Genomic DNA, 27,252 nt, shown 5'->3' with positions numbered 1-27,252 from the left:
CTAGGGCTTCATACATGCCAGGGAAGAAGAGTTCTACCAATTGAAGATTACATCCTAAGTGGTCTTACATTCTTAAGAATTAGATTTGGGGGCCTTGGGGAGGACAGGATAGATGGCTCAGTGGTTAAGAGCACTGGGTGTTTTTTTCCAAGGACAGAGAATCCACATGGTGGCTCCCAACCATCTGTAACTCTGGTTCTGATACATATGTACACAGATATATGTGCAAGCTGACAAGCTATACACATAAAAAAGAAGTTGTGTGTGTGTGTGTATGAATGTGTGCTTTGTTTTATAAAATAAAACCTGTACTCCTATTATTCTACAACTGAACTACACTTCTAGTGCTCTCTTTTTTACTTTTGAATTTGAGACAAGGGCTCATTGAGTTGCCCAGGATAGCCCTGACTTGCAGCCTGTACACCTTGTCCTTCAAGTGGCTGTGACTGCAGGTATGCACCACCTGATCCATCTTTTAACCCCGATTTTGGATGGTAAGTACCATAAGATTATCAAGGGTTGGAGTAGTTTGAATTATAAATGTCTTCCATTATCTCCAGTATTTGAATACTTGTTGCCCTGTTGGTGTGAAACTCTTTGGGTAGGTTTAGAAGGTATGGCCTCAGAGGCTGGAGAGATGGCTCAGAGGTTAAGAGCGCTGACTGCTCTTCCAGAGGTCCTGAGTTCAATTCCCAGCAACCACATGGTGGCTCACAACCATGCGTAATGGGATCTGATGCCCTCTTCTGGTGTGTCTGAAGACAGCGACAGTGTACTCATATAAATAAAATAAATAAATCTTAAAAAAAAAAAAGACTAGCCTGGGCAACACAGACCTCAACATCATTTAAAAAAATTAACTGAAAAAGAAGGTGTGGCCTCGCTGGAGGAGGTAAGACACTAAAGATCAGCTCTGAGAGTTAAATTTGACCATAGCCCATGCTGCCCCCACTTTTCCATCTCCACTTCCTGCTTTCTGTTGAAGATGTGAGCTACCAGTTCCTACTCCCGCTACCACACCTCCATTCTGCTCCCCTCATGGACTTTACTTTTTATTTTTTTGTTTTTGTTTGTTTGCTTGCTTGTTTTTTTTCCAAGATGGTGTTTCTCTACGTAGCCCTGGCTGTCCTGGAACTTGCTATGTAGACCAGGCTGGCCTTTAACTTAGAGATCCTCCTGCCTTTGCCTCCTGAATGCTGGGATTAATAACTGGTGTACCACTACCACCAGCTATTTATACATTTGATCTTATGCGTGAATATCTTGCCTGTATATACAATACACACCGTATACATGCTTCATATTCACTGAGATCAGATGAAAAGTAGGGAAATGGAGTTATGGATTATTGGGAACCACCACGGGGGTGCTGGGAATTGAACCTGGTTCTTCTGCAAGAGCTGCGCATACACTTACACTCTGAGCCATCCCTCCAGCCCCATCATGAAGTCTAAACCTTCTGGACCTGGAATCCCAATAAAGTCTCTGTAAGTTGTCATGGTGTTTTGTCACAGCAATAGGAAAGTAATCGATATGGCGTTTTATCTTCCTTTAGCACTGGGAAGATCTAGAAAGAATGACAGCTCTATGAGCATAGTGCACAGATTGTGTTTTATTTGCTATTTTTACAAGTTTTACCATTTATGTGTGCATGCCTGGGTGAATGTGTGTGTGCATATGTGTGTGTGAGGTGTGTGTGTGCATGTGATTGTGGAGAGTCAGTTCTACTATGTGAGTCTCAAGGACCGAACTCAGGTTGTCAGGCTTGGTGTGTGGTGTGTGTGTGTGTGTGTGTGTGTGTGTGTGTGTGTGTGTGTGTGTATGTGATTATGGAGAGTTGGTTTTCCTACTATGTGAGTCTCAAGAATTGAACTCAGGTTGTCAGGTCGTGGCAACAGGCACCTTCACCCACTGAGCCATTTTGCCAACCCTCTGGTCTATGTTTTTGAGACAAGTCAAAGTTGTGGCTTCTGGTGCCTGTGACCCCAGCACCCAGGAAGCTGAGCCCAGCCTGGGCACTGTGTCAGGCTGGTCTCAAACTCTACACCGTCTGTGTCTGAGGTTAGAGGTGTGTGCCACCATGCTCAGGAGTGTGTAGCTTTTACATACTGTTTCTATGGAAAGATTCCAGTTTTTAGCAGCTGGTTGATTCCAGGTCTGGGGCATAAAATATGCAAGATGTTTATTACAACAATCCATGTTAGCAGGGAAACAGGCAGGAACCATTAGGCTCTTGTTAAAATGACTCAGCCAAGTTTTCATTGGCAAAGGTAGGTGGACTTGAACACTAGTACATATAATTTATTAAGTGCAAAGTGTTTAAATCTAGAAACTCGTGTGTGTGTGTGTGTGTGTGTGTGTGTGTGTGTGTGTGTGAGAGAGAGAGAGAGAGAGAGAGAGAGAGAGAGAGAGAGAAAGAGAGAGAGAGATAAGTAACTGGCTATCCTTTTGAAAGCTGGGGAATGTAGCTTAGTTGGTACAGCATTTGCCTGGCACATACAAGGCTCTGGGTGGTGTTGCCAGCATTGCGTCAACCTGGTTTGGTGATTTTGGCTTGTCTCTGGAGACAGGAGGCCAGAGGACCAGCAATCCTCAAGGCCAGCTTGGAATATATGGGACTCTGTTTCAGAAAACAAAACTCAAAGATAATAGGAGACTACGTCATTTTAAAGATGGTGGACAAAGGAAAATAGGCAACAGTCGTGCTGTTCAGGAATAAAGTAGGCCACAGGCCATGGAGGAGAAAGTTAAGGGAGACATGCTTGTATAAAACTTATTCTCGGGGCTGGGGATTTAGCTCAGTGGTTAGAGCGCTTACCTAGGAAGCGCAAGGCCCTGGGTTCGGTCCCCAGCTCCGAAAAAAAGAACCAAAAAAAAAAAAAAAAAAAAACAAAAAACAAAACAAAACAAAAAAAACAAAAAACGTATTCTCGCTCTTATGGCAGGGCCCGAGGATGTCTGCTTTGTAGATACCTGTGTATTAATTAACCCAAGCAGTCAACACCCATGTCTAGATCCTTCCAAACAGCTGACTTGAAAAAGATGGAAGGACTAGAGGAGACATCTGCAAGTTGATAGATTTAAAACACAAATGAAATACACATAAAGCTGGGCGGGATGGGGCGTGGCCATAGTGCCAGCACTTGGAAGTGAGGGCAGGAAGAGAGTTTGAGATCAGCCACACAGCAAAAACAAGGCCAGCCAAAGCTATGTAGGGTGAGCCTGTCTTCGAAAACCAAGCAACGGAATGGTTGAAGATGTTGGTTTGTGTGGAACGCTTCCTAGCATTCACACAAGGCACTGGCTTCAACCCAAAACATTTTACAATTTGTAAACAGGCCAGGGGAGGCTAAGCCATAGTGGATAAGTGTCCACATTTGGGTGAGAAAACTATAAACATGCAAGGAAATGGACATTGTAATCCTATCTGTGGCAAGAGGGAAGGGCTATGATAGAGGCAGGGGCATGTGGTGTCTACCAAAGCTCCATTTCTCCAGGTGATGTATTCAAGGGTGACTATAAGAGTTTATTCGATTACAGCTATTTTCTGTACAATGTGTTGGCTGGGTGTGGTGTATATTCCTGTAATTCCAGTACTTAGGAGTCAAGGCAAGAGCGTGGAGAGCACCAATGTAGGCAGGGCTGCACAGTGAGACCTGCCTTATAAAACCAACCTGGAATGTAAGTCAATGTTAGGCCACTTGCTGGCCTTCCTGGGGCCCTAGATTCCACTCTGGTATTGCAGGTAAAACAAAACTGAGAAGAAGAAAGAATGGGAAGGGGGAGGGAACCAAATCTAAAGCCAAGGCTGGGCATGGTAACACACCTGTAACCCCAGCATTTGGGAGGTGGAGGCAGGAGGATCAGGAATTCACTACTAACTTCTGTAACATGTTTTCTGTAACACCAATCTGGGCTGTAGGAAACCTTGTCTCAAGCAAACATACAAACTCCAAACAAAACCCAAAGCAAGCAAGCGAACAAGACTAAAACTCAAAAGAATTTTAATCATGCTTCTCTTATCTGCCACGTGGGCCAATTTTATTCATATTTAAGGCTTGGTGCTATGCAAGAGGTATCTGGGGCTCAAGTTCCCCTGCCTCTTTCCTGGAGGGTCCCATTTCTGAATCTTCTTCTCTCCTATGTTTTCTTTTTTTTTTTTTTTTCCGGAGCTGGGGACCGAACCCAGGGCCTTGCGCTTCCTAGGCAAGCGCTCTACCACTGAGCTAAATCCCCAACCCTCTCCTATGTTTTCTTTTCACTGCTCTTTTCCCTCTTAACGGCAGAGTCGGCTATATAAGACGGACTTAAAGGCCCAACTCTAATCATTGGCGTGGAGAGGAGCTGAGGCTGTCTAGAGTGTTGGTTTGGTTTTTGCTGCTAGCTGGAGTGCTTTACTCTACTGACTCGGTCATCCCAACGACACTGAGGTATGTTCCCATTTTACAGATGAAGGGGTAGAGCCACTGTGTGCAAAGGGCATCGTGTCAGTTACCCATCGCTGCTTATGAAGATGAGCATCGACTGTTAAATTATACCGTTTCTTTTGACATAAGATTATGCATATTCGTGAGGTATCACATGATGTTTAGATGCACATATGTACTGTGTAATGTTCAAATTAGGATGAACTTCCTTTCAAACATCATTTCTTTGTGCTAAAACTGGAAAGCATTAAAAATCTATCAGGTTTTTGTTTTTGTATTTTTTTTGTTTTTGTTTTTGTATTTTTGAGACTAGGCCTCAGCTTTTGTTATCCTGGAACTAGCTCTGTAGACCACGCTGGCCTCCAACTCTGAGGTTCTCTAGCCTCTGCCTCCTGAGTGCTGGGATTAAAGGCCGGTGTCACCACACCTGGCCCTTCAGCTCTTTTGTGATGTTATCCTTAAGCAACCTTAGTTGCTATAACCTTGCTGTAACTCAGGATCTGATCAACCCTCCCCGCCTCTTCTACCAGTTGTATTTTTATGGGATGTGTATTCTATTGCTGTGTTCTATCTTGTGGTCCACTCTGACCTTTAGTGAACCTTTCTTCCCTGGCCAGTTTTCCAGAATTTTCTTGGAGGACACTCAGCATCTTCTCATCCAGTTGCTTCTTCTGAAGGCTTTTCCAGGAATCCAATTTTATTTGAAGATTTTCTTCATTTTCTAAGTTCATATATTCATCTTGTTCCTAAGCAGGGACGTTCTCCTTAGCAAACGCTCCAGTTCACGTGGGACGGTTGCTCCTGTTTTACTTTCTAACATCTTATTAATGAGCTAGAGAGATGGCTAGTGGCTTAGAGCACTTCTTGCTCTATCAGAGCAGAACTCGAGTTCAGTTCCCAGCATCCATGTTGTCTCACAGGTCCAGAGCATCCAATTCTGACCTTCATGGTACCAAGTATACATGTGGTGTGCACACATTCAGGCAGCTACATTGATATACATACAAAAATTAAATCTAAATTCATGTGTCTATGTGAGTGTATGCCATATATGTACTGGAACCCTCAAAGACTTGGAGCCAGGGTTATAGGTGGTAAGCCACGCATTGTGGGTGCTGCGACCTGAATTCTGGGGCTCTGAAAGTGGAGGAGACAGTTACTGAGCTTTTTCAGTCCCTCATAATCTATTTCAGAAACTAAGTGGTTATCTTGCTACCGAATGAACTTTATTCCAAAGATTAGTATCATGTAGAGTCTTTTTCTCTTCTTAGAGTCAGGGAATTTCTTTGTCATCCTGGCTGTGCCAGAACTCCTCCCGAGTCCTGGGACTGAAGGTGTGTGCCACCATGCTCAGCTCACTGCCCCAGAGTGGGTGAGGCTGTGCAGCTGGATCTGGTCCCCAGGGGATTTAGAGAGGTGACTCTACCTGCTTATGATTTTGCCTTTGACAAGTTACTTGGCCTGTGTTCTTTTGCTTTCTGCTGCGCAGGGAAATGGAACCTGTCACTGGGTTACATCCTAGGCCACTTTTCTTTTTCAAAGATTGAGTATGTGCATATGAGGGGCTTGTGAATGTCAGGATTGTCAGATCTCCTGGAGCTGCAGGAGCTGAGCCCGCCCAGTGTGGCTGCTGAACTCGAGTCCTCTTCTAGAGCAGTAAACACTCTTAACTATTGAGCCATTTTTCCAACAGCCTATTTAAAAAGTACCTCACAGTGTTATTATTGGGAAATTTATGTATCTACGTCATTTGGTCCAATCCACTCCCCTTGTCCTATTTCCCATTTCCCTCTGAACTTCCAATCTTTTCCTTTTTTATAATAACCCCCTGCTGCCCATATACACAAAGATTCGGGACCATTCACTGGATACTTCTTTGCTTTGTGTTTTCTTTTCTTTTTTTTTTTTTTTCTTTTTGGTAGACAGGGTCACTATATACAATTCTCTTGCTTTGTGATTAGGGTCCTTCCAAGTGCTAGGATTTGAAGCCATGTTATTTTGTTCAACCCTGCTCTGTATTTTGAGCTGCAAAATGGTCCTTTGACAATGAGCCTAGAATACAGACAGTTGTTCTAGAAATGTTAGTTGTCTAGCTGGCCCTAGCAGCACAGTTGTCTGAGGTAGAGGGAGGAGGACCAGGAGTTCACAGTTATCTTTAGCTGCAGTGAGTTTGAAGCCAGCCTGATCTTCATGAGACCTTGTCTCAAGTAAAAAATAAAGAAGTGTGGCTCCTCCCAGGCAACTGGGAGGAAACCAGGAGGAAGAAATTGGTTCTGGAGTGGCTTCCTCTGGAGAAGGAGGCTTCTGTACGTCTGTGTGGGACAAAAATACTAACCCTAACTCTGAGCAGTCTACTGTGCTGTGGCCTTTGTGGTTTTTGTTTTTGTTTTTTTGTTTTTTGTTTTTTTTGCGTGTGTGGGGGACTGGGTTTTACTTATATAGCCCCGGCTGACCTGGTACTTGTTATATAGACCAGGCAGGCTGGACACAAACTCCCAGAGGTCCGGCTGCCTCTGGGATTAAAAAAGGTATGCACCACTATACCAGGTTACGTTTCTTCAGAAGAATAATGCCTTCTTCCAGAAGTTCCTACTATGTGAGCCAGCATCGAGACTGACAAGAAGGAAGCCCGTGAGGACAAATGGGAAGTGAAAACAACACACGTGTAGCAAAGTGTGCATCTCTTATCGGACAGCATGGGAGGAGGTCTGTGGCTTGGCCTCCCAACACTCACACATTTTAATGTCAAATTGTTCACGTTTTCTGTGAGCCTTAGGATCCTCTACCCAGATGGGGGTGCTGCGCTCTTGCTAGCCTAAGGCCTCAGGTCACATTTTTTGCACGCGCTCTTCCAGGGCCTCGAGCTCAGCCAACACCTCCTTGGGCAGATCCTGGTTGACTTGCTCTGTCAGGTAGCTCCTAATATCACGAACCTCCTGTTCCCAGAAGTCCTTGGGGATGGAGAACAGCTGACTGGTATCTATTGCTCGGAGGCCACTGAGATCCAGGGCTCCTTCCTTTGGTACGAGCCCAATGGGAGTCTCTCGGGCACTGTCTTCTCCTCCTAATCTTCGGCAGATCCAGTCTAGCACGCGAGCGTTTTCCCCAAAGCCTGGCCACAGGAAGCGGCCTGCTTCATCTCTCCGGAACCAGTTGACATGGAAGATACGAGGCAGCCGGGCACCTTTTCGTCCCTCCATGCTCAACCAGTGTTCCAGGTAGTGTCCGAAGTTATAGCCAAAAAAAGGTCGCATGGCAAAGGGATCGTGCATAATGGTCTTTCCTAGGACAGAGAGGAGGGTGGGTAAGGAACCTTCCTTTCTCAGGAAGGGAAGAGTGTCCTGTGTCCAGCTGTCAGAGGTTGGGTAAAAAGTTAACAGTTCTAAAATGTGAATGCTTCACTCCTTCTTTAACAGGGGAACAAGAATACCCTTGGGAGGGAATAGGGAGGCAAAGTTTAGAACAGAGGCTGAAGGAACACCCATTCAGAGCCTGGCCCACATGTGGCCCATACATATACAGCCACCCAATTAGACAAGATGGATGAAGCAAAGAAGTGCAGGCAGACAGGAGCCGAATGTAGATCTCTCCTGAGAGACACAGCCAGAATACAGCAAATACATAGGTGAATGCCATCATTAAACCACTGAACTGAGAACGGGACCCCCGTTGAAGGAATCAGAGAAAGAACTGAAAGAGCTTGAAGGGGCTTGAGACCCCATATGTACAACAATGCCAAGCAACCAGAGCTTCCAGAGACTAAGCCACTACCCAAAGACTATACATGGACTGACCCTGGGCTCCAACCTCATAGGTAGCAATGAATAGCCTAGTAAGGTCACCAGTGGAAGGGGAAGCCCTTGGTCCTGCCAAGACTGAACCCCCAGTGAACAGGATTGTTGGGGAGAGGGTGGTAATGGGGGGAGGATGGGGAGGTGAACACCCATATAGTAGGGGAGGAGGAGGAGTTAGGGGGATGTTGGCCCGGAAACCGGGAAAGGGAATAACAATTGAAATGTAAATAAGAAATACTCGAGGATGAAAAAAAATACAAAAAAAAAAAATGAAAAAAAAGTTAACAGTTCTGAAAAAGCTTCCGGGAGAGTAAGGAGAGGGGATCGGCGGAAGGGAAACAGTGGACAGGGGCGGGGAACAGTGGATGGTGGAAACTTACCCTTGTGTTCAGCAGCTGCAGTGGACTCAGAGCGCATGGCACTACCGACAAACACCCCATGGCGCCAGCTGAAGGCCTCATACACCAGTGGTACCCCTGGAACACCAATGAACAGGTTTACAGACAATTTCCTTCTCCCATTTTCAGACCCCTCACCCTCGCACATTCTGCATTCACTATGGGAGACGTGGTTGGACAGCAGCTGGAGGTCCCGAGTGAGCGGTCCTGTGAGTTTTAAGTACAGGGAGGTGGGAGCTTGACTGTAGAGCTGGACTTTACTACAAAGGCACAGTGCCCCCCCCCCCACACTGTTTACCTTTAGGTCTGCGGCCTCCGAAGATGATGGCATCAATTGGAACACCTTCTGGTGCCTCCCAGGCTGGGTCCATGATGGGGCACTGGCGAGCCGGGACACAAAAGCGAGAGTTTGGATGCGCACAGGGTTCCTTGTCCCCTGGCAGAAAAAATGCAAAATGCCATTACTTCCAAGGTTATGCCCACTTTCAACACGGACACACACTTTCTTTGAGCTTTTCTTTCATGATGCTGAAACTTAACCCCAGGGTCTTACACACAGAGGGCAAGTACGCTACCAAGGGGATCTATCTCCAGCATGGGTTCGTCAGCTAATTACAACCTCGTGTCGTAAAGCAGAAGGGAGAAGGGGTCAGAACATCCTCCCACAAAGGTCAGGCTATTTATCAGTAATGGGGCTGCTAGAGAGCTGTGGAAGAAGGGTTGGGATGGGTCAAGGGCATTTTGGGTACTTAGTATTGGCCAAGTCTCCCCCCCACCCCCGGAGCTGGGGACCGAACCCAGGGCCTTGCGCTTCCTAGGCAAGCGCTCTACCACTGAGCTAAATCCCCAACCTCCCAGAAACTTTTAGCTACAGGATTATTACTTACCAAATCTAACTTTCTGAAACCTAACATAAAACTCTGAGCATGTCAGGTCAATATTTTAAACGATGGCTTCCTATGAACTAACCAGGAAGACAATGTCCTGAGCCATCAAAATGCCAACAGAAATTGCTTTTATTACACATTTATTTATTTGTCTATTGTGTTGGGGGGCAGGGGTTGCTACGGGATGCTTGTGGAAATCAGAGGACTCCTTGTTCAGTTTTCTTTCTCCATGAGTGTTCTGGGAATCTAACTCAGGTCCTCAGACTTGGTGGTAAGGACCTTAGCATGCTGCGTCATCTCACCAGTCCAGTGATTGACATTAAGGCTAACGGACAGTTGGTGATTTCTCCGGTCTTGCTTGGACCCTAACAGAATGGGGTTGGTTAGGGCATGAAGTCAATCAGGAACGTAACATGGTCAGTCAAAAGCTGAGCAGCCCAGAGCATTTGGTACCTTCAGGTACGCTGGTGAGAAGCTGGGAGCCAAGTTAGCAGCTCATGTGTGAGCACCACTGGGTGGGGGGGGGCTCAGGCATGGTGCCTTCTCCAGTGGAAGAAGACGACCAGATTGGACGTAGGGAGTGGGAGCCATAGGCTGACACGTCTATCCCAGCCTAGGACCGTGACTCTCTAGTTGTATCAGTTAATTCAGAGTTGATGGGAGGGTTGGGAAGCTAGCCTGTAGGGAAGATTATCTTTTTTTTTTTTAAATTTCTCAGTTGGATGGGGAATCTGAGGGCGACTTAATGATAGTGTCAGGGAAAATAAAGGCTAATGAAACAAGGAGGCTGACTATGAGGCCAGCCTGCAAAACTCAAGTCTGTGCTTCAGTGGCCACAAGCTCTTCCTCCACAGTGCTCTTCTCCTTTAACTGCAGAAGGCAGACGGATGGCGGCGGAGGGATGGGTCTCTTAGGCACCCTGGTAATGACAGGCTTGGGAAAAGCAGCCTCTAAAATAAAGTGCCTGAGTTCATGAAGGATTACAACATAGGGAGGGATGAGAAGGGTAGGACAACTTTAGACACAGGCTATTATACAGGGGAACACAGGAGATGTCGGTAGAGGAGACAGGGTCCTTCTTTCCCAATGGGTCAAATGATACTTGCCCAATTCCTCCTTTAACAGTTCTCCAAATGTCCTCCAACATAAGCCTGCCCAGCTTATAGTCACTATTGACAAGCGTTACGAATTTGACAACATGCTAAACTCCTTATAGGTGTTACTCCTCCACATCCTAGTGGATGAGAGCCAAGATAAACCCCATTCAATTGGATGGAAAACTGGAAAACTGAAAGGGACGTTCAACAATTACTCAGATCCCCAAACAATGATGAATGAATGGATCAGGGACCTGAACTGAGATCTTGCCTGGTGTTGGAAACTACCAAAAGCTAGGGTGGTAGAGAGTTTTCTGTCATTAAAATTGTTGTGGCTGGAGACTGGCGGCTCTTGCAGAGGACACAGGTTCAAGTCCCAACATGGTGGCTCACAACCATCTGTAATTCCAAATCCAGGGGATCTGATAGCCTGTTTACTACACGCATAGGGTGCAGACGCACTTGTCGGCAGAACACACGTCCATATTCTAAAAAAGTGCTGAGCCCTGGGACCACATACCAGGTTTCCATGGCTTTCCCAGCCAGGAGGTTACGGTGACACCAGGTGGAAGAGGCTGGTCAATGCCTTCCCAGTACACACCGCCATCACTGGTCTCAGCCACATTGGTGAAGACAGTGTTACTCTGGATTGTGGCCATGGCATTGGGATTGGTGGTGGCAGAGGTACCAGGGGCCACCCCGAAGAAGCCATTCTCAGGGTTGATGGCCCGGAGTTGACCTGAAAGGAAAGACCAACTAGGAAAGGCTAAGCTGTGAGGCTGGAGGAAGTCCTCCTCTATCTTTTTTTTTTTTTTTTCTGATGTGGGAGATCTGCAGTTGCTAGGCTACCCGAGGTATGGGACCATGTTGTCTGCTCAGGAAAAGGGCCCATCACCTTCACTGTCAAACCTCATCCAGGCGATGTCATCCCCCACACACTCCACTTTCCAGCCTGGCAAAGCAGGCCGCATCATGGCCAGATTGGTCTTGCCACAGGCACTGGGGAAAGCAGCTGCCACATAGCGCTTTTTCCCTGCGGGGTTGGTGATGCCCAAAATCTGTGTTGGGAGACAGAGGGAATAGAACCAAGTCACCAAGACTCATGGCGTATTCTGCACGGATACGGACAGCTAGCGGGTCATGGGGTAGGCAGCAGGAAACGGACACTAATGTTTATCCACTAAGCAGGTGTCCTGCCCTGCCACAAGGGCTGGGATGGCACTTTAGCAGCCTGGGGCTAAAACGTCAGGTTTCAGGCTCCCCATCCTGGCACCTAGCAGGAAGGAGGCAAGGCTGAGGTAGAGTGCCAAGGCTTCCCCGCCCATTCCCCTTTCCACGGCTTCGCAGTTCCTCCCCAGGCCCTCACCAGCATGTGTTCTGCCAGCCAGCCCTCATCCCTGGCCAGGCGAGAGGCGATGCGCAGGGCAAAACACTTCTTGCCCAGCAAGGAGTTCCCACCATAGCCGCTGCCGAAGGAGACGATCTCCCGCTGCTCCGGCACGTGGCCAATCAGGGTTTTTTCCGGATTGCATGGCCACCGGCCCACAGGATCCCCTGGAGACAATGGGGTCATAGTGTTTCCCGCACCGGCATCAGAAACCAGGGTGCCAGGGACTGAAGGGATCAAGGACTGACTCAAGAGACACGTGGAAGCAATGGAACGCCCAGAGGTAGCTAAGCCCCCTTCTTCAGTACCCATCAGCCTCTGTGCTGTCAGACCCCGGACTGACTTCTGTTCGCCAAACGGTGTCGCTCCAGTCCAGAATGCTTCCCTGGGCCTTGGGGAGCAATCGTTCACATCCACAATTTCTCTGTGGGTGGGCAAGGTTTGGGGCTCCCTCTGAGTGGAAGAAGGTTTCAGTGTCCTAGATAGGTACTTACCATGTCCAGTCAGGGGCTGGCCCACCGAATGCAGACACTTGATGAAGTCACCATCTCCCAGGGCCTGGAGTACATGTGTCCCCAGGCGGGTCATAATCCGCATGCTTGCCACTACATAAGGCGAGTCAGTGAGCTGCACTCCAATGCGGGAGAGCGGGGAGCCCAAGGGACCCATGCTGAACGGAAGCACATACATGGTGCGGCCTGCGGAGGAAGATGTCGCTAGGAGGAAGGGTTCCAAACCCAGTCCTATCTTCAGTGCCCCTGCCTCTATGTTCCTGACTTGTTACCCTGCATGCATCCTGGGAATCTCTGGTCCACAGCTCTCTGGAACTCATCTGGGGACATCCAGTTGCCCAGCTGCCCACTGGCCCCACCAGCCAGGAGAGGCACTGTGTCCCGCTGCGAAGAAGTTACAATCACCGTCTTGCTTTCTACCCGTGCCACATCCTTGGGGTCTGTGCGGGCCAGCCAGCTGGGGGAGAGAGGATTGCCGGGAAGTGGTGGCTAGCAGATTTCACTTATCCCCAGACTTACTTTTTTGTTGTTACATTTTTGTTAAGGCAGGGTCTCACCATGTAACTCCAGCTGTCCTGAAACTTACTATGTAGACCAGGCTAGCCTCAAACTCACAGAGATACACCTGCCCTCTGCGGTTAAAGGCCAGCTCCTCTAAGCCTGGCCACTTACTTTTTTTTTTTTTCTTTCTTTTTTTCGGAGCTGGGGACTGAACCCAGGGCCTTGCACTTGCTAGGCAAGCGCTCTACCACTGAGCTAAATCCCCAACCCCCGGCCATTTACATTTTAAGTCCAACTTTGACTCCAGATCTGCTGGCCTTAATTTTTCTTACCCGACTGCAGTTTAGATCCTTTAGGCTTTATTTCATTAAGAGATATTTTCTCCAAGGCACGGCCTAGGAGTGTCTACCCCTGGAAAATGTTTCATGAAGTAGGAGGTAAGCAGTGGGCAGGCCCCTTCCAAAATCAGAGCTCCAATATGTAAATTCATATCAATGTTTTTATTTAATGTGAAAACATTCACTTGCTACTCCATTTCCCCTGAAGCTCCCATTCTGGCCCATTCCACTGGTAGGGTCTAGAAATATCTTCGTCGTGGTGAACCCACGGAGACCTCAGACCAAGTAGTAACCATCTTGGGGGTTGCCAGTTTTAAGGCTTACCAGTTCTCATACTTGGGGAGCTTCCGGATAAGACCCTGCTCTTCCAGCAGGGCCAGCGTGGCAGCGTTCTCAGCCTCAGTCCCATCACAAATATGGATGCCTGCTGGTTGGCACAGATGGGCACTGCGCTCCACAAAGTCTCGAACCCCAGCCGGCAGCTGGCTCAGATCTCCACTGAGCACGCGCAGGGTTTGGATGCTACGGCATGGTGACCGGCACCAGGGCCTCAGCCTGTGCCAGCTAAGCCTATAAAAGTCAAAACAGGGAGGCAACCAACCAGTGGCTATCATGGGAGTCAAGTTTCGGCCAGGGGCAGAAAGACATGCCTCTGGAGAATGCGTGTCTGGTCGCAGACACCGAGAGACCAGGTTATGATTGGTATGTGGAATGAGTTCAGGCTACTTGTATTTGTGGCCTTTTTGAGGTATGGATCTCCTATCAGGGAGGAGAGGTAGTCAAGCTTCTGGCCCAAGAGTGAAGAAATTGCTCAAACGAGAGCTTCATAAGTGGTCTTTAAGAAGCTCGTGCATGTTCTTTCCCTTCAGGTTTTATGTTAAAACGACAGCTATTCTCGTCTTTCTCCTCTGGTGGAAAGGTCTCAAATGAAAGGCATAGCTGGAGATGGTAAAGCCCTCTTCCAATGCTAGGCTTTACCGTTAGGGTTCTCGCATGAAGACAACTGATATTGGGGTTTCAGGCCATGCATCCGTTCATCTGGGTCAACAAGGGTGGATTAGATAAGGATGTTTTAACTAAGCGAGAGGTGGATCAAGAAGAATCGTGCCACTGGCTAAGGGTCCATGCCTAGATTTCCAGAAGTGCAGGGTCTCTTAGGTCGTTTTTTTTTCCTGCTATGCTCCTGGAAGCTGGTAGGGTCTGCTGTGATGGGCCTGGACCCAAAATAGCAAAGGCCACCATCGAAGAGAGACACAGCTACCCTTTTCATGTGTGAGGCCTCACCTGTCAGAAACCCATAGTAGGCCATGATGGGTTGAGTCTGTGAATTCTCTGGCTCTCCTAAGAGAGGGGTTGTTGGTGGGGTCAGAACAAGTGAGGACGGGAAGCCCAGACCACAGGCTACACTGCCTGGGAAGGGGGAAAAATGAAGCTCTTGGATGTAGGAGTTTGGGCCTGGGTGGGGTGTTTTCCAGAAGACAAAAAAAAAGGCAGCATGGTTTGTGTGGCCCCAGGGCATGGGGGCACAGCAAGGTAGGTCTCTTTGTGTGTTTTTCTGCCCAAGAGAGTTTCCCTGAGAAATTAATTTTAAAGACATGGTCTTGAAAGCTTTTGCCCTCCGGGAATTGCTCCAGTTGTCTTAGGTGAAGCACAGCTTCTCCCAGGCCCACCCCCATTCTCCTGCAGGTCTCTAAGTCTAAGAAGGACCTTCTCTCTATCCTGCACAGGCCACTCTCACATGGACTAACCAAGTAAAACCTGCGCGGGAGAGATAAGGAGTCAGCTCAGACTCTATGCCCCAGACCATGGAGAAAGGGGCGTAGAGAGGAGACCCGGTTGTAGGGGGTTGGGGGGGGCGCCAGCCAGGACAAGTCTGGGGGTCCAGGACCTACCAGGGGAAGCCAGCCAAGTTAAAAAGAAGGCAGTTTGCTTTCCTTCTCCCATCTTGCTTCCTTCCTTCTCTCCCTCCCTCCTAGTCCCCAGAGGCTTCACTGGGCGTCAAGCCAGGTTCCGTTCTCAGGGAGGCTGCAAATGATGTTTACCTTCTACCTTCTTTAGGGAGCTTTGAGCTCGGCACCCTGGGGCCTCAAGCCCTATGGCCTCAAGCCCTTAATGGCTTCTCACACTGAAGGGTGGACTGGGAGCCCCCAGTCTGAAACAATTACATCCGGTAAGTAGAGCATTTGCAGAGGCTCAGGAAGGCAGAGAAGGGGGAGGAGGTTGCGAGTGGCAGAGAAAACAGCGCACCAGTGGGCGAGGTGAGGTGGGGGGAGAGCACATAGGCTGGGTGGGAAACCTGGCACGGCTGGGGATGGGACCGGGAAGAGGTGGGGAAGGATGCACCACCATGAGACCCAGACTGGTGAACAGCCGCCCTGCCAGTCTCCTGCTAGGATGGGAAACAAGCGGAGGAAGCCCCGAAGATGGAGCGCGGAGTGGGCCCCGTGCTATGGGTCACTCACCGCAGGCCGGGGAGGTACATAGCAGCCATGGCACCTGGACTGGCGCTGCGGGATGGCCACAGGAACCAGTGCAGTCGGGGAGTCAAGGAAGGCGGGGAAGGAAGAAGCGTGGCAAAGCCAGAGGGAGCTGAGGTTGGGCGGGAGGTGCTTAAAAGGAGGCGGGCAGTCGCCGGGGCGGAACCTAGCTGGTTCTCTCGACCATCTGTAGGCCGGCTCACTAGCCCGGGCTCAAGGCTCCGGCTCTGGGAAGCCTCCGCCCTACGGTCATCACACCCTCAAGCCATTGGAGGCCTGAGTTCAGCTTGGGATCCGCCCACTCCGAGGCTGTGCCCTACGACCCGCCACGCTGCAAGGATACTGATGTAACTTTGAAGGCTGTTGCTCCTTAGAGAAGGCAATTAGGAGACGTCAAATGTCAAACAAGCTAAGAATGAGGGATGAGACCAGGGGTGGGGAGCTCAGGATAACAAGACACCTAAAACCTCAGGGACTAGGTTTGCTTTTCCAGAGATCTCCTAGCCTTAGGCTTTTCTTTTCCAGGGTCCCAGATGCTAAGCTCTCCTTAGTCCTCAAATACTAACAGAACCAAACAGTTGTCCTTGCCCAGCTTCTTTTTTTTTTAATTATTGAATATTTTCTTTATTTACACTTCAAATGTTATCCCCTTTCCCGGTTTCCCTTCTACAAACCCCTTATACCGTCTCTCACCCACCTACCCACTCTTACCTCACCGCTCTGGCATTCCCCTACATTGGGGCACGGAGCCTTCACAGGACCAAGGACTTCTCCTATTGATGCTGGACAATGCCATCCTCTGCTACATATGTGGCTGGAGCCATGGGTCCCTCCATGTGTACTCTTTGGTTGGTGGTTTAGTCCCTGGGAGCTCTGGGAGCTCTGGTTGGTTGATATTGTGTTCTTCCAATGGGGTTGCAAACCGCTTTAGCTCCTTCAGTCCTTTCCCTAACTCCTCCATTGGGGTCTCCGTGCTCCATTCAATGGTTGGCTGCAAGCATCTGCCTCTGTTTTTCTTAGGCTCTGGCAGAGCCACTCAGAGACAGTTGTATCAGGCTCCTGTTAGCATGCACCTTTTAGCAATAGTGCCTGCGTTTGGTGTCTGTATATGGGATGGATCCCCAGGTGGGGCAGTCTCTTTTCCTTCAGTCTCTGCTCCACACTTTGTCCCCATATTTCCTTCCGACAGGAGCAATTCTGGGTTAAACACTTGGAGATGAGTGGGTGTCTCCATCCCTCCAGCTTATCAAGGGAGTTTCCTCTAGCACCATGAAATTGGGGTCTTTCAGGCTCACAGACACATCCTTGGTCCTCTAATCCCTCCCACATACCCTAGCCCACCGCCACCTAATTCCAAAGAGCGTATTTGCCCTTATCTTGCCACTATCATAAAGTCCTCGTGTAATTTCTCAACATGTCACTCCAACTTGATTGGTTATCTCCAATCCAAATGATGCAGCAATTCAAACTCAACACATCCACGGCGAACAGCTGCTCAGAATCCTCTTTCTGGTGACAACACTGAGACTCTCTTTGGAGAACCATCAGGTCATGTGGGTCTGACCTTGCTTCTCTTAGGGACAGTTCATGTGGCTGACACCCTGACCACAGCCATCAGGATGCACAGAGATGGGCCATGAGATCCCTGTCTGAGATTTTTTCTAAACTTTGGACATGAGCTCATGTTCTGCTGGATCGCTGAGCCCGTAGAGTCTAAGTTGGGCTCTGTTGGATGTTGGCTTGGTAACACAAAACACGAACCTGCCTGAGACAGGAGCAGAGCAGGGAGATGAAGATCAGTAGATGTCCCCTAGCCTCCCACAGTGGACTCTATTGAGGCATCTAAGGGCTTCTGAAGCCCCTTCCATTGGGAGTTAAGATGGAGACTGGGAGGGGCAGTGTAGTGGGGCTTGAGTTAGAGCAGGCTCTCCCTAACAGCTGAGGGCTCTCTTCCTCTCCTGTTCTTGCTGGGTCAGGTGGTCCAGGGTTTCTTATTCTTTGGAGGTCATGTGGACCTTGGAGCACTGTGTGGACCTAAATGGTCCATTACTCTGTTGCCGTAGCCAAGTTATTTGTCATACCTGGACACGAGCTTGATAAAGTGGTTATTGAGAACAATGCTAACCCCACTATCAAAAGTAGAATGGATGTTGCTGTTAAAGTCTCAAGAGGCAACTGGTCCCTAAATAAGCCTAGGATGCCCCTTAGGAGCCCTCCAACGCCTGCCTCATCACCTTCTTATATATGTATATCTGCACGTACGTATTTACTTTGGAGACAAGGTCTCCCTATGTAGTCTGGCTGTCCTGGAACTAACTCACTATGTAGACGAAACTGTCCTTGAGAGATCTAATCTGCTTTCCAAGTGCTGGGAAGTCACCACACCCAGCCACCACCTCTTGTTGTCTCCCAAATGACAGTTTTCTCCCGGCAGCTTGTCAGATCCAGGATGCAGAGTGGAAGTAGGAAGAGAAGCTCATGGTAGTGAGTTCCCTGTTCAGCTCAGGCACGACCTTTGTCCGCAGTCGTGGCCGAGGACTTAAATGTGTACCAGGAATGAAGGGAAGTTTTGGGTAGCCCATGGCCATTACACAAAGTCTCCAGGAGGCCATCCAAGGTCTTCTAGAGGATGGTGATAATAAATCCCCTGATGGGTGGCCTTGGCCTGGGGTTTGCTGAGCAGACTATGGTGTGGGAGACATTGGTGACAAACTTGAATGAGTTGTACCTCTCCTGGTTCACACCATCACAAACAGAGAGGGCAGAGATGATGACCCTTTGGGCTCCATCCTTCCAGTCACCCCACCTTTCTTCATGACAGTGAAGACATCTGTAGACTCCACAGCATACTGGGCACCAGCATCCACCCCGCTGATGTTGGAGAGATCTAACTCCTGGGAAATTTTCCACTTGTCTCCCAGACTGTACCATGGAACTTGCCATGGGAATAATCATACTGGGATACATAGACCATGTAGTTGAGGTCAATTGAGGGGTCACTGATGTCATCAATATCTCCTGTACTAGAGTTGAAGGTAGCCTTGGTGACCTCGTACCAATACAACCAAATTCATCCTTTCTAACTTTTACTATCAGGTCTCAGGTCTTAGATTGGCACTTTGTGGATGAAATAGTGGCTGTTTCTGGAACTAGGTGGTACAGAAAGCCTATATTCTTGTTACAAGAATGGGTGAATCTATTCTTTCATTTAAGCTTATTTTAAGCGGATTCTGCCACTTTGAAAACAAATAATCTTGATTTTTAGTCTCCTCAGAGTTTTGCGTATAAAGAGAGAGATGGCCTCTAAGGCCAACACTGTAGCTGGCTTCCGGTGTTTCCCATCCCCATTACGTTTGCATTTAATTTCATGCATATAGACCTGTACCCTCTACCTGCCACACCCCGTCCTCTGGTTCCTGCATCAAAACTGTCCACATTCACCTTGCCATCCCCATGTTACTCCTTGACTACATGGTAGGCTCAGGGTGTTCACGCTGGTGTCAGAATGGCTGACCCTTTGAAAGTCATCTTGTTTACAATCTTGTTTCATCTGATTCCTTATCTCAGTGAATGGTATCATCATCTACCACAATGCCCCGGGGTGGGGGCATCTCAGTCAGACTAAAGGATTTTTTTCTAATCCTCCATAGCTAATTCCATACCAGGACCACTGGAGAGATGGCTCAGTGGTTAAGAGCACTTCCAGAGGTCCTCAGTTCAATTCCCAGCAACCACATGGTGCCTTGCAACCATCTGTAATGGGATCTGATGCTCTCTTCTGGTGCGTCTGAAGATAGCTACAGTGTGCTCATATAAACCTTTAGAATGGTTCTACCCAATTAGCCCCACTTTAGCTTATCTTTCACCTGGATTTACCTGATTACTTCTAAGGCCCTTCTTGAACTGTGCCTTTCAATGCCCCATCTGTCTTTGTGTACGGTGTCACCTTGTATAGAGAAAGGATTGGTATTTATGGTGTGATAAGTTCTGTGCTAGCAGCTGGGGCACACATATCATTCAGTCCACAGTAGCTTTATCTTGCAGATGTAGACACTGAAGGTTAAGTCTTTTGCTCAGAGTTGCACATCTGGTTGACTGGAGAAATGGAACTTGGCTCCGAGTCTTTCTGACTCTAGTTATCCAGGTCTTGTTTTCTTCCCTGCAACCCTTTTTTATACTATTTCATTAGTTTATTGTGAGCTAGACCCTATCTCAAAAAACAAATGGGGAAAAAGGAGGAATCCGAAGAATCTTAGACTAGGCATAGGCTTAAAGTCCCTCATCTGGCCCCTAGCTATCTGATTACCTCCACCTCCTTTCTTGCCTAACTGCCATTTCTCTGCTTTCTAGGGAGAAGAATCTAAGCAAACTGAATCTTGCTTTAAACTGTCCCCTACCAGTGTCCTCCTACAATAGTCATTTGACCAATGGTGATTGTATGAAAGAATGAATGATCCCGCATTCTTTTTTTGGGAGGGGGCAGTTTCTCTCTATGCAGCCTGCCTGGCCTGGATTTGCTGTGTAGAACAGGTTCGCCTTGCCTCCCGAGAGCTGGAATTTATATATGTACGTAGCCCACACCCAGCAAGACCTGCATTTCTGCAGTTCTTCCCCACAACTTCATTCCTTTTTTTTTTTTTTTTTTTTTGGTTCTTTTTTTCGGAGCTGGGGACCGAACCCAGGGCCTTGCGCTTCCTAGGCAAGCGCTCTACCACTGAGCTAAATCCCCAATCCCTCACAACTTCATTCCTAACTTAGGGAGACGGAGCAAGGACATGCTGTAGGATTTTCCCCACTATCGTTGCTTGCCCCCGACTTGGTCAGCCTGCTTCTCAATCCCCAGCCTCTTCCTCAGCTCCCTGCCTGCTCCTCAATCCCCAGCAACTCCAGCCTGCGCCGCCAGCTGGCGCTGTGTGAAAGCAGTACCACCAGGGGGCGGGCTGTGACCAGCCTTGCTCTGATCTCTGGTTCGTTTTTTTGTTTGTTTTTTCCTTCTTAGGGACAATCAAGGTTTATTCCCTGGATGCCTCACAGATTGGCTGGAGTTGAGAACAGTCCCAATTTATCTAAGAGAGATAGTGAAAACATCTCTCACAGTAGCTGGGTGTGGTGGCCTGAGCCTTTAATCCCAGGACTCCAGACTCAGAGGTAGGCAGATCTCTGTGAGTTCAAGGCCAGCATGGTCTACAGAGTTCTGGGACAGCTGATGCTACCCTATTTTGAAAACCCTTCCATCGAGAGAGAGAGAGAGAGAGAGAGAGAGAGAGAGAGAGAGAGAGAGAGAGAGGGAGAGAGGAAAGGAACCATTACTTAGCAAGTATTCAATTCCATATACATTTGCAATTTTTCTTACACAGACATATATCTATGATAAAATTTGATATGTAAGTATTCATAGTAAGTGATTGATATTAAAGCAGTAAGGGACTGAGGATGATGGTCAAAGTCCCAAGCAAACATGAGAAACTGAACTTGGATCCCCAGAACCCAGGTAAAAATCTGGGTTTGGTGGCAGACATCTTTTTTTTTTTTTTTTTGGTTCTTTTTTTTTCGGAGCTGGGGACCGAACCCAGGGCCTTGCGCTTCCTAGGTAAGCGCTCTACCACTGATCTAAATCCCCAGCCCCTGGTGGCAGACATCTTTAATCCTAGTGCTGAGAGGCAGGGACAGGAAGCTCCCTCATTCACTGGCTGTAGGTCTAGCCAACCTACGAATTCCAGGCTCAGTGAGAGACCCTTTCTCAAAAAGTAGTGTGGAGAGCAATAGAGGAAGACACCTATGCTCATCTCTGGCCTTGTGTGTACACGTGCGTGCGTGCGCGCGCGCACACACACACACACACACACACACACACACACACACACACATGCTCATATCTGGGCTGTGTGGCACACGACTGTGATCTGAGGGCTGGGGAGACAAAGTCAGGAGGCTCTTGGGGGCTTGTTGGACAGTCAGTCTAAATGACTTTGTGAGTCCCAGGTTCAGGGAGAGACCTTGTCTTAAAACATAAGGTGAGCAAGTAGGTAAAACATTGAACCCTGACCTCTGGCCTCCACGTGCATAAATGAAGGTATGCACCTATATACACACACGCATACACGCGTGAAAATGTATGTACATATGCTACATACACCCACTGACATACATAGGCTAAAAATGATGAGAGAGCCAGTAGGCCTTATTGGGGAATTTTACTTCATGCACTCTGATCACATCTACCTCCCAGTCCTCCCATGTCTGTCCCCTACCCCTGTGACCTCCCCCAAAAGAGAAGAAACAAAGAATTAAAAAAATTTTTTTTAAAAGCCAAGAAAAAATAAAACAGGAAATAAAAATGTCCAGTTTGTGTTGCCCGTACAGTCACTGCAGCCAGGCCAGCTCCTGTGGCCAGCTCCCTGTGGCCAGCTCCCTGAAGAAAATTGAGTCCTTCCCCACCTGCACTCCCATCAGGAGCCATTGATTGTGGACAGCTACACTTCAGCATCCTTACAAAAATTATATTTATTCTTCTCTCATAAATTACATCCTGGCCATAGTTCCCGTCCCTCCTCTCCTCACAGTTTCCCCCATCCACTCTTCCATTTCCCTTCAGACAAGGGCAGGCCTCCAGTGATCTCAACCCGACATGATATATCAGGTTGTACTAAGACTAGGCACCTCCCTTCATATTAAGGCTGAATGAGGTAACCCAGTGGGAGGAAAAACGTCCCAAAGGCAGGCAAAAGAGTCAGAGAGCTCTCGCTCCCACTGCCAGGACTCCCACAAGAAGATCAAGCTACACAACCTTAACATAGGGCTTAGGTTAGAGCCATGCGGGTTCAGTCTCTGTGAGCCCCTGTGGTTAGTTGGTTCTGTGGGTTTTCTTGTGGTGTCCTTGACCCCCTGGCTCCTACTGTCTTTCCCCTCTTCCCTCTCCCATAGTTATTTTGGCTGCCTTTTTTTTTTTTTTAAAGATTTATTTTATTTAAGAGTACACTGTAGCTGTCTTCAGACACACCAGAAGAGGGCATCAGATCCCATTACAGATGATTGTGAGCCACCATGTGGTTGCTGGGATTTGAACTCAGGACCTCTGGAATATCAGCTGGTTCTCTTAACTTAATGGCTGATGGCTTTCTTTTTACAATGTTACTGTTAGTGGGGGTTGTGGGGTAGGAGTTGTTACAAAAGCCTTCTGTGTCCATTCTTCTTATGCCTGTAGTCAACAATGCCACCCCAAAATAGCTTTCTAGCCCTTCACAGTCAGCAGGAACACAGATCCTGTGCCTTTACCAGATGCTTGGCAATAGAACGGACCATGCACGGGCATCCATATGGTCTCAGCATCAGCATCAGCACACGACAAGGACCTCCACCTGGACTCTGGTGGCATCATGGACCATGGACATCAATACAGCCCTTTGCCAAAGAACCGGCCATGGACACCAACATGGCCTCAAGTGGCAACACAGCCCACAGACAATGACATGGCTTCAGGCAAGGCACAGACCATGGACATCTGTGTGACGTTAGGTGGTAACATGAACCATGGATATCAACATGGCTCCCAGCCACACCAGGACCACGGACCCAGACATGGCCCTTGGTAGCAGCCTGGATCACGGACATCCACATGGTACTTGGGCTTCATCATGGCCTGGGGCAGTAGTACAGACCATTGATATCAGCATGGTCTCTAGGGGAAGTTAGGATCATGGAGGACTTTCAAGGAGGTCCAATCCAGGAAATGAAGCATTCTTCATCACAGACATCCTGTCACTTGTTCAGAGCCAGGGCGCTGGGTCTGGGTAAGCTCCAGGCTGCAGCATACTAGGCTGCTAACTCTGCTGGGTGACAATGTTCCTCCATCGACCTCAGCCTTCTCTCACACCTGTCACAGCTGTCGCGCCTCTAGTTCATCTTCCCCACCTCTCCATTGCGTAGTCCTTCATCATGGTGGTATTGGAAGCCTCAGTGTGTCACACAGTATATCCCCCCCCCACCAAACAGCTTTATATGAAAATATCCATTGTAATGAGTCATTGGCTTGGCTCAAGGTTTCTGGTTTCTGACACACCATCAGTACTGAACCATCCTCTTGGGTATCTTGCCCAGAGTCATGGTGGTCTTGCAGCTCTGGTTCTGCAGGATCAGCTTCTTCATGAACTCCAGTAGCTTGTGGTTGGAGCGAGTGTTGGGGTGGATCAACTCAGAGCGCTGGATCTTGGCCTGAATGGGAGCAGAGTTAGTCAGCTCAGACCTTAGGCAGATGGCAGGGCCTGCCTGTGGCATGTGCCTTTAATCCTAGCGCTCGTGAGGCAGAGGCAGGCTGGTTTCTGTGAGTTCTAGGCCAACGTGATCTACGTAGTAAGTTCTCAAACAAACAAATAAAAAGAAAATAAAGAGAATAATAAGAGAATACTTATGGCAGCCTACTATGAAGGAAGCTGTTTTCTTTTATTGGATGGAACAGAGTTTCTTTTATTCTTGAGGCAAGGTCTCCCTATGTATCATGGGCTGGCCCACAACTTACTAGGTAGACAAGGTTGGCCTCAAATTTACAGAGATCTGTCTGCCTCTGCCTTCCTAGTGCTGGGATTAATGGTGTGTGTCACCATGCCTAACCTTCTAGTGTCTTTCAGGGTCTTATTTTACCCTTCTTTCTATGGTGTGGGATGATTTGATGCCCACAGAGTGAGACGAAATATGACATAGGGTTAGGCCACCATTGATCTGATGATACATCAGAGGGTTGACATGTCAGAGGGAGAGTGGTTTGCCTGCCTCATGACTCTCACACCTTGTGGCTATTAGTAAATAAAATAAAGGAATCACATGTAACATGACAATAGAACGGTCCATCTGCTAACTGACAGCTACCAACCGACCTAACTGGAAAGTACACACAACAGCGTGGACACACGGACTGGGGTGACTCATTTCCTGGAGCAGGGCAAGAAGCTCTGAGATTTTGTCAGTGCTCAGAACGGCATTTGTAGATACTTTCCTTAGTGCGGTGACAAGAATATCTGACACGACAAAATGGCAGGGATGGTTCATTAGCTCAGAGGTTATCGTCCATCATGGCCAATGGTTGCTTCTGAGTCCAAAGCAAGACAGATCATTGTGGTGACTGGAGGGTGTGGAAATAAAGGAGGCGGCACCTTAGGACAGATAGAAAGCAGAAAGTAAGAAATGCAGGAGGAGGGGTTGGGGATTTAGCTCAGTGGTAGAGTGCTTGCCTAGGAAGCGCAAGGCCCTGGGTTCGGTCCCCAGCTCCGAAAAAAAGAACCAAAAAAAAAAAAAAAAGAAATGCAGGAGGGGTCAAGTCAAGATGTATCCCCGACGACACTCCTACTTACACGGCCTTCTGATAATGCTATCGGATTAGGGATCCACCAAGTCATCAATCCACTGGTTAGATCCCAACTATTCCCCCAAATTGACACCCCCTTCCACCACGCATAAACCCAGGGGGACACTTTGTATTCGAGTGAGAACAATGCAGTATCGGAGTTTTGAATTTTCTCAGCTTGGTGGTTCACACCTGCAATCCTGGCACCCAGGAACTGAGGCAGGAAGATCACCCTAAGTTGGAGGCTAGCCTGGGCTACAGAGTGAGACCTTGCCTCGAAAACAAATGGACAAACAACCCAGAAGACTAACTTAATAATTTTGGGCCACGTTTGGCCACAGAGAGTTGAAAACAGGGCAGAGGAAACTGGTTATTAAGGATTTTGCTGTGCCTACTTAAGCCAAAGAGAGGTGTAGGTAAGGGGACACTCTGTACATAGTTAAGGACACTCTGTGGCCACAGGGGACTGTGTTGGCAAATGCAATGTCCCTTCCTGGGACAACGTGTCCTGTGTCTGGTCCTTATAAGGAAGCGGTAGCCTGCCTCCTTGCCTCAACTCAGGGTAACTCAGGTCTATTGTAGCACCTCAGCCCCTCCCCCTCCCGACCGTGGTCACATTGATTCATCTGCAACATAATTCAACTTTTCCCCCTCTCTCTAGCTCTTTCTCTCACCCTTCCAGAAAGTCTTTCCCAATAAACCACTTGTATCCAAGTAGGGACAGGCAGAGGCTGGGGGCTACATGTTTACCTGCAGAGTCCCTGGCAGTCAAACTCAGTGTGAGGGAAGGACTAGATGGCCCTTGCTGAGTGTCTGTGGCCGAAAACTGCCTCACCCCACTCTACTGGACTTCCATGCAGATACCAGTTTTCAATACTCCCCCGACCCCCAACTCCTTGGATATGTCTAAGCGCCAGTTCTAACCCTGAGCCCACTCTGCTCTCCTCGTTGGCCTCCAGGTTTGTGATTCCGTGTCCCATCCTGTCTGCTTCAGAACTGTGTCAGCCTCGCGGCCTGGGATCCCTGCCCTCGTCCCATATCCAGGTTCAGTCATTTGACCGGTCTTAGTTTAATGTGACTTCTGTAGGCACCCTGTCCCCTCCTCGGAAGTAAGTAGAATAAGGTAGGAGAGACCAATGACTAGGTATTGATTGATTGATTGATTGATTGATTTAGCTACAGCACTGCATGACCTAACTCGACTTCGCTTGCTTCCTTGGACAGAAGGACCTGGAGAAATAGCTGAAGCAGTGGGCCATGGCCTGGAACAATCCACTGAACGCCACTCATGCTTCCGTGAACCCTTACTTGCTCACCCCACCCTGTGGTTTCAGAGTATAGAATGAGAATATAAGCTAGATCCTGGGGTTGAAGCCGTTCAGGACCTTCCTCAAGCAGTGACAACTCCTCTCTTCCACATGGGTGTCGGAATGATTATTCCAGAAAGATGCCCGCAACAACTCCTACCAGGTTACATCTTCACGGACCTGAGAGACGGCTCATAAGTTAAGGCTTAGGCCACTAAGGCTAATAATACGTAACCTGTGTTTAATCACGGGGACCATCATAATAGAAGGAGAGAACTGTCTGAAGTTTGTTCTTTTATCTACTCTCTTTCTCTGGATAAATACATAAACAAACAAATATTACATCTTCATGAAATAAAATCTTGCAGCATCCTGCCCTTCTTTATGGCATTTCAGTTCGAAGGGTTTGTTACATCTGTAGTCACGAGGATGGCCTGGTGATTGATTTTATATATATATATATATATATATATATATATATATATATATATATATTTATATATATATATATTTTATATAGATATTCTCCACTTCTTTGATGGAAAAGAAGTCCCAGGAAAGCCCAGGTAATATAGTTAGATATTTCTCAATTTCAAGATATAATGCGTGTGTGAATGATTTTAAAAATTTATTTTTATTTTAGGTATAAGGATGTTTTGACTGTATATTTGCATGCAGTTCCTGCAGCGGCCCGAAGAGGGCACTAAATCCCCTGGAACTGGAGTTAACAAGTGGTTGTGAGTTGTCCTATGGGTTCTGGGCATTGAACCTGGGTCCTCTGAAAGAACAG

At 48.0% G+C, this 27,252-nt stretch overlaps 1 protein-coding gene and 1 long non-coding RNA gene across 3 annotated transcripts; one reads left to right on the top strand and one right to left on the bottom strand.

Moving 5' to 3' along the window:
* Positions 1 to 7,091: 7,091 nt before the first annotated feature.
* Positions 7,092 to 15,930, bottom strand: Pck2 (phosphoenolpyruvate carboxykinase 2 (mitochondrial)). Of its 2 annotated transcripts, NM_001108377.2 has the most exons (10): positions 15,804 to 15,930; positions 13,666 to 13,911; positions 12,775 to 12,959; positions 12,485 to 12,688; positions 11,970 to 12,157; positions 11,499 to 11,661; positions 11,124 to 11,342; positions 8,918 to 9,055; positions 8,602 to 8,697; positions 7,092 to 7,710 (listed from the first exon to the last, which is right to left on the bottom strand). In NM_001108377.2, the coding sequence occupies exons 1-10, from the start codon at positions 15,830 to 15,832 to the stop codon at positions 7,256 to 7,258; spliced, it is 1,923 nt and encodes a 640-aa protein (NP_001101847.2). In that variant the 5' UTR covers positions 15,833 to 15,930; the 3' UTR covers positions 7,092 to 7,255. The 2 variants fall into 2 exon arrangements, with proteins under 2 accessions (NP_001101847.2, XP_063130477.1); XM_063274407.1 differs by lacking the exons at positions 12,775 to 12,959; positions 15,804 to 15,930.
* LOC120096988 (uncharacterized) lies at positions 14,768 to 26,836 on the top strand. Its single transcript, XR_005493966.1, has 2 exons — positions 14,768 to 15,511; positions 26,115 to 26,836. It is a non-coding gene; the product is annotated as an uncharacterized LOC120096988 (long non-coding RNA).
* Positions 26,837 to 27,252: the final 416 nt, after the last annotated feature.

The sequence above is a fragment of the Rattus norvegicus genome, chromosome 15, assembly GCF_036323735.1.
Source record: "Rattus norvegicus strain BN/NHsdMcwi chromosome 15, GRCr8, whole genome shotgun sequence".
Classification (NCBI taxonomy): domain Eukaryota; kingdom Metazoa; phylum Chordata; class Mammalia; order Rodentia; family Muridae; genus Rattus; species Rattus norvegicus.
The sequence above is the reverse complement of the archived record's forward strand: the minus strand, read 5'-3'. Positions and strand labels throughout refer to the sequence as shown.

Excerpts from the sequence above, each read along its gene's own strand:
- Pck2 (NM_001108377.2), bottom strand. The coding sequence starts at position 15,832 with ATGGCTGCTATGTACCTCCCCGGCCTGCG. Across the intron at positions 12,158-12,484 it reads CCAGCCCCTGACTGGACATG|GGGATCCTGTGGGCCGGTGG; the intron begins GTAAGTACCTAT and ends CATTGTCTCCAG. Across the intron at positions 11,343-11,498 it reads GATGAGGTTTGACAGTGAAG|GTCAACTCCGGGCCATCAAC; the intron begins GTGATGGGCCCT and ends CTTTCCTTTCAG.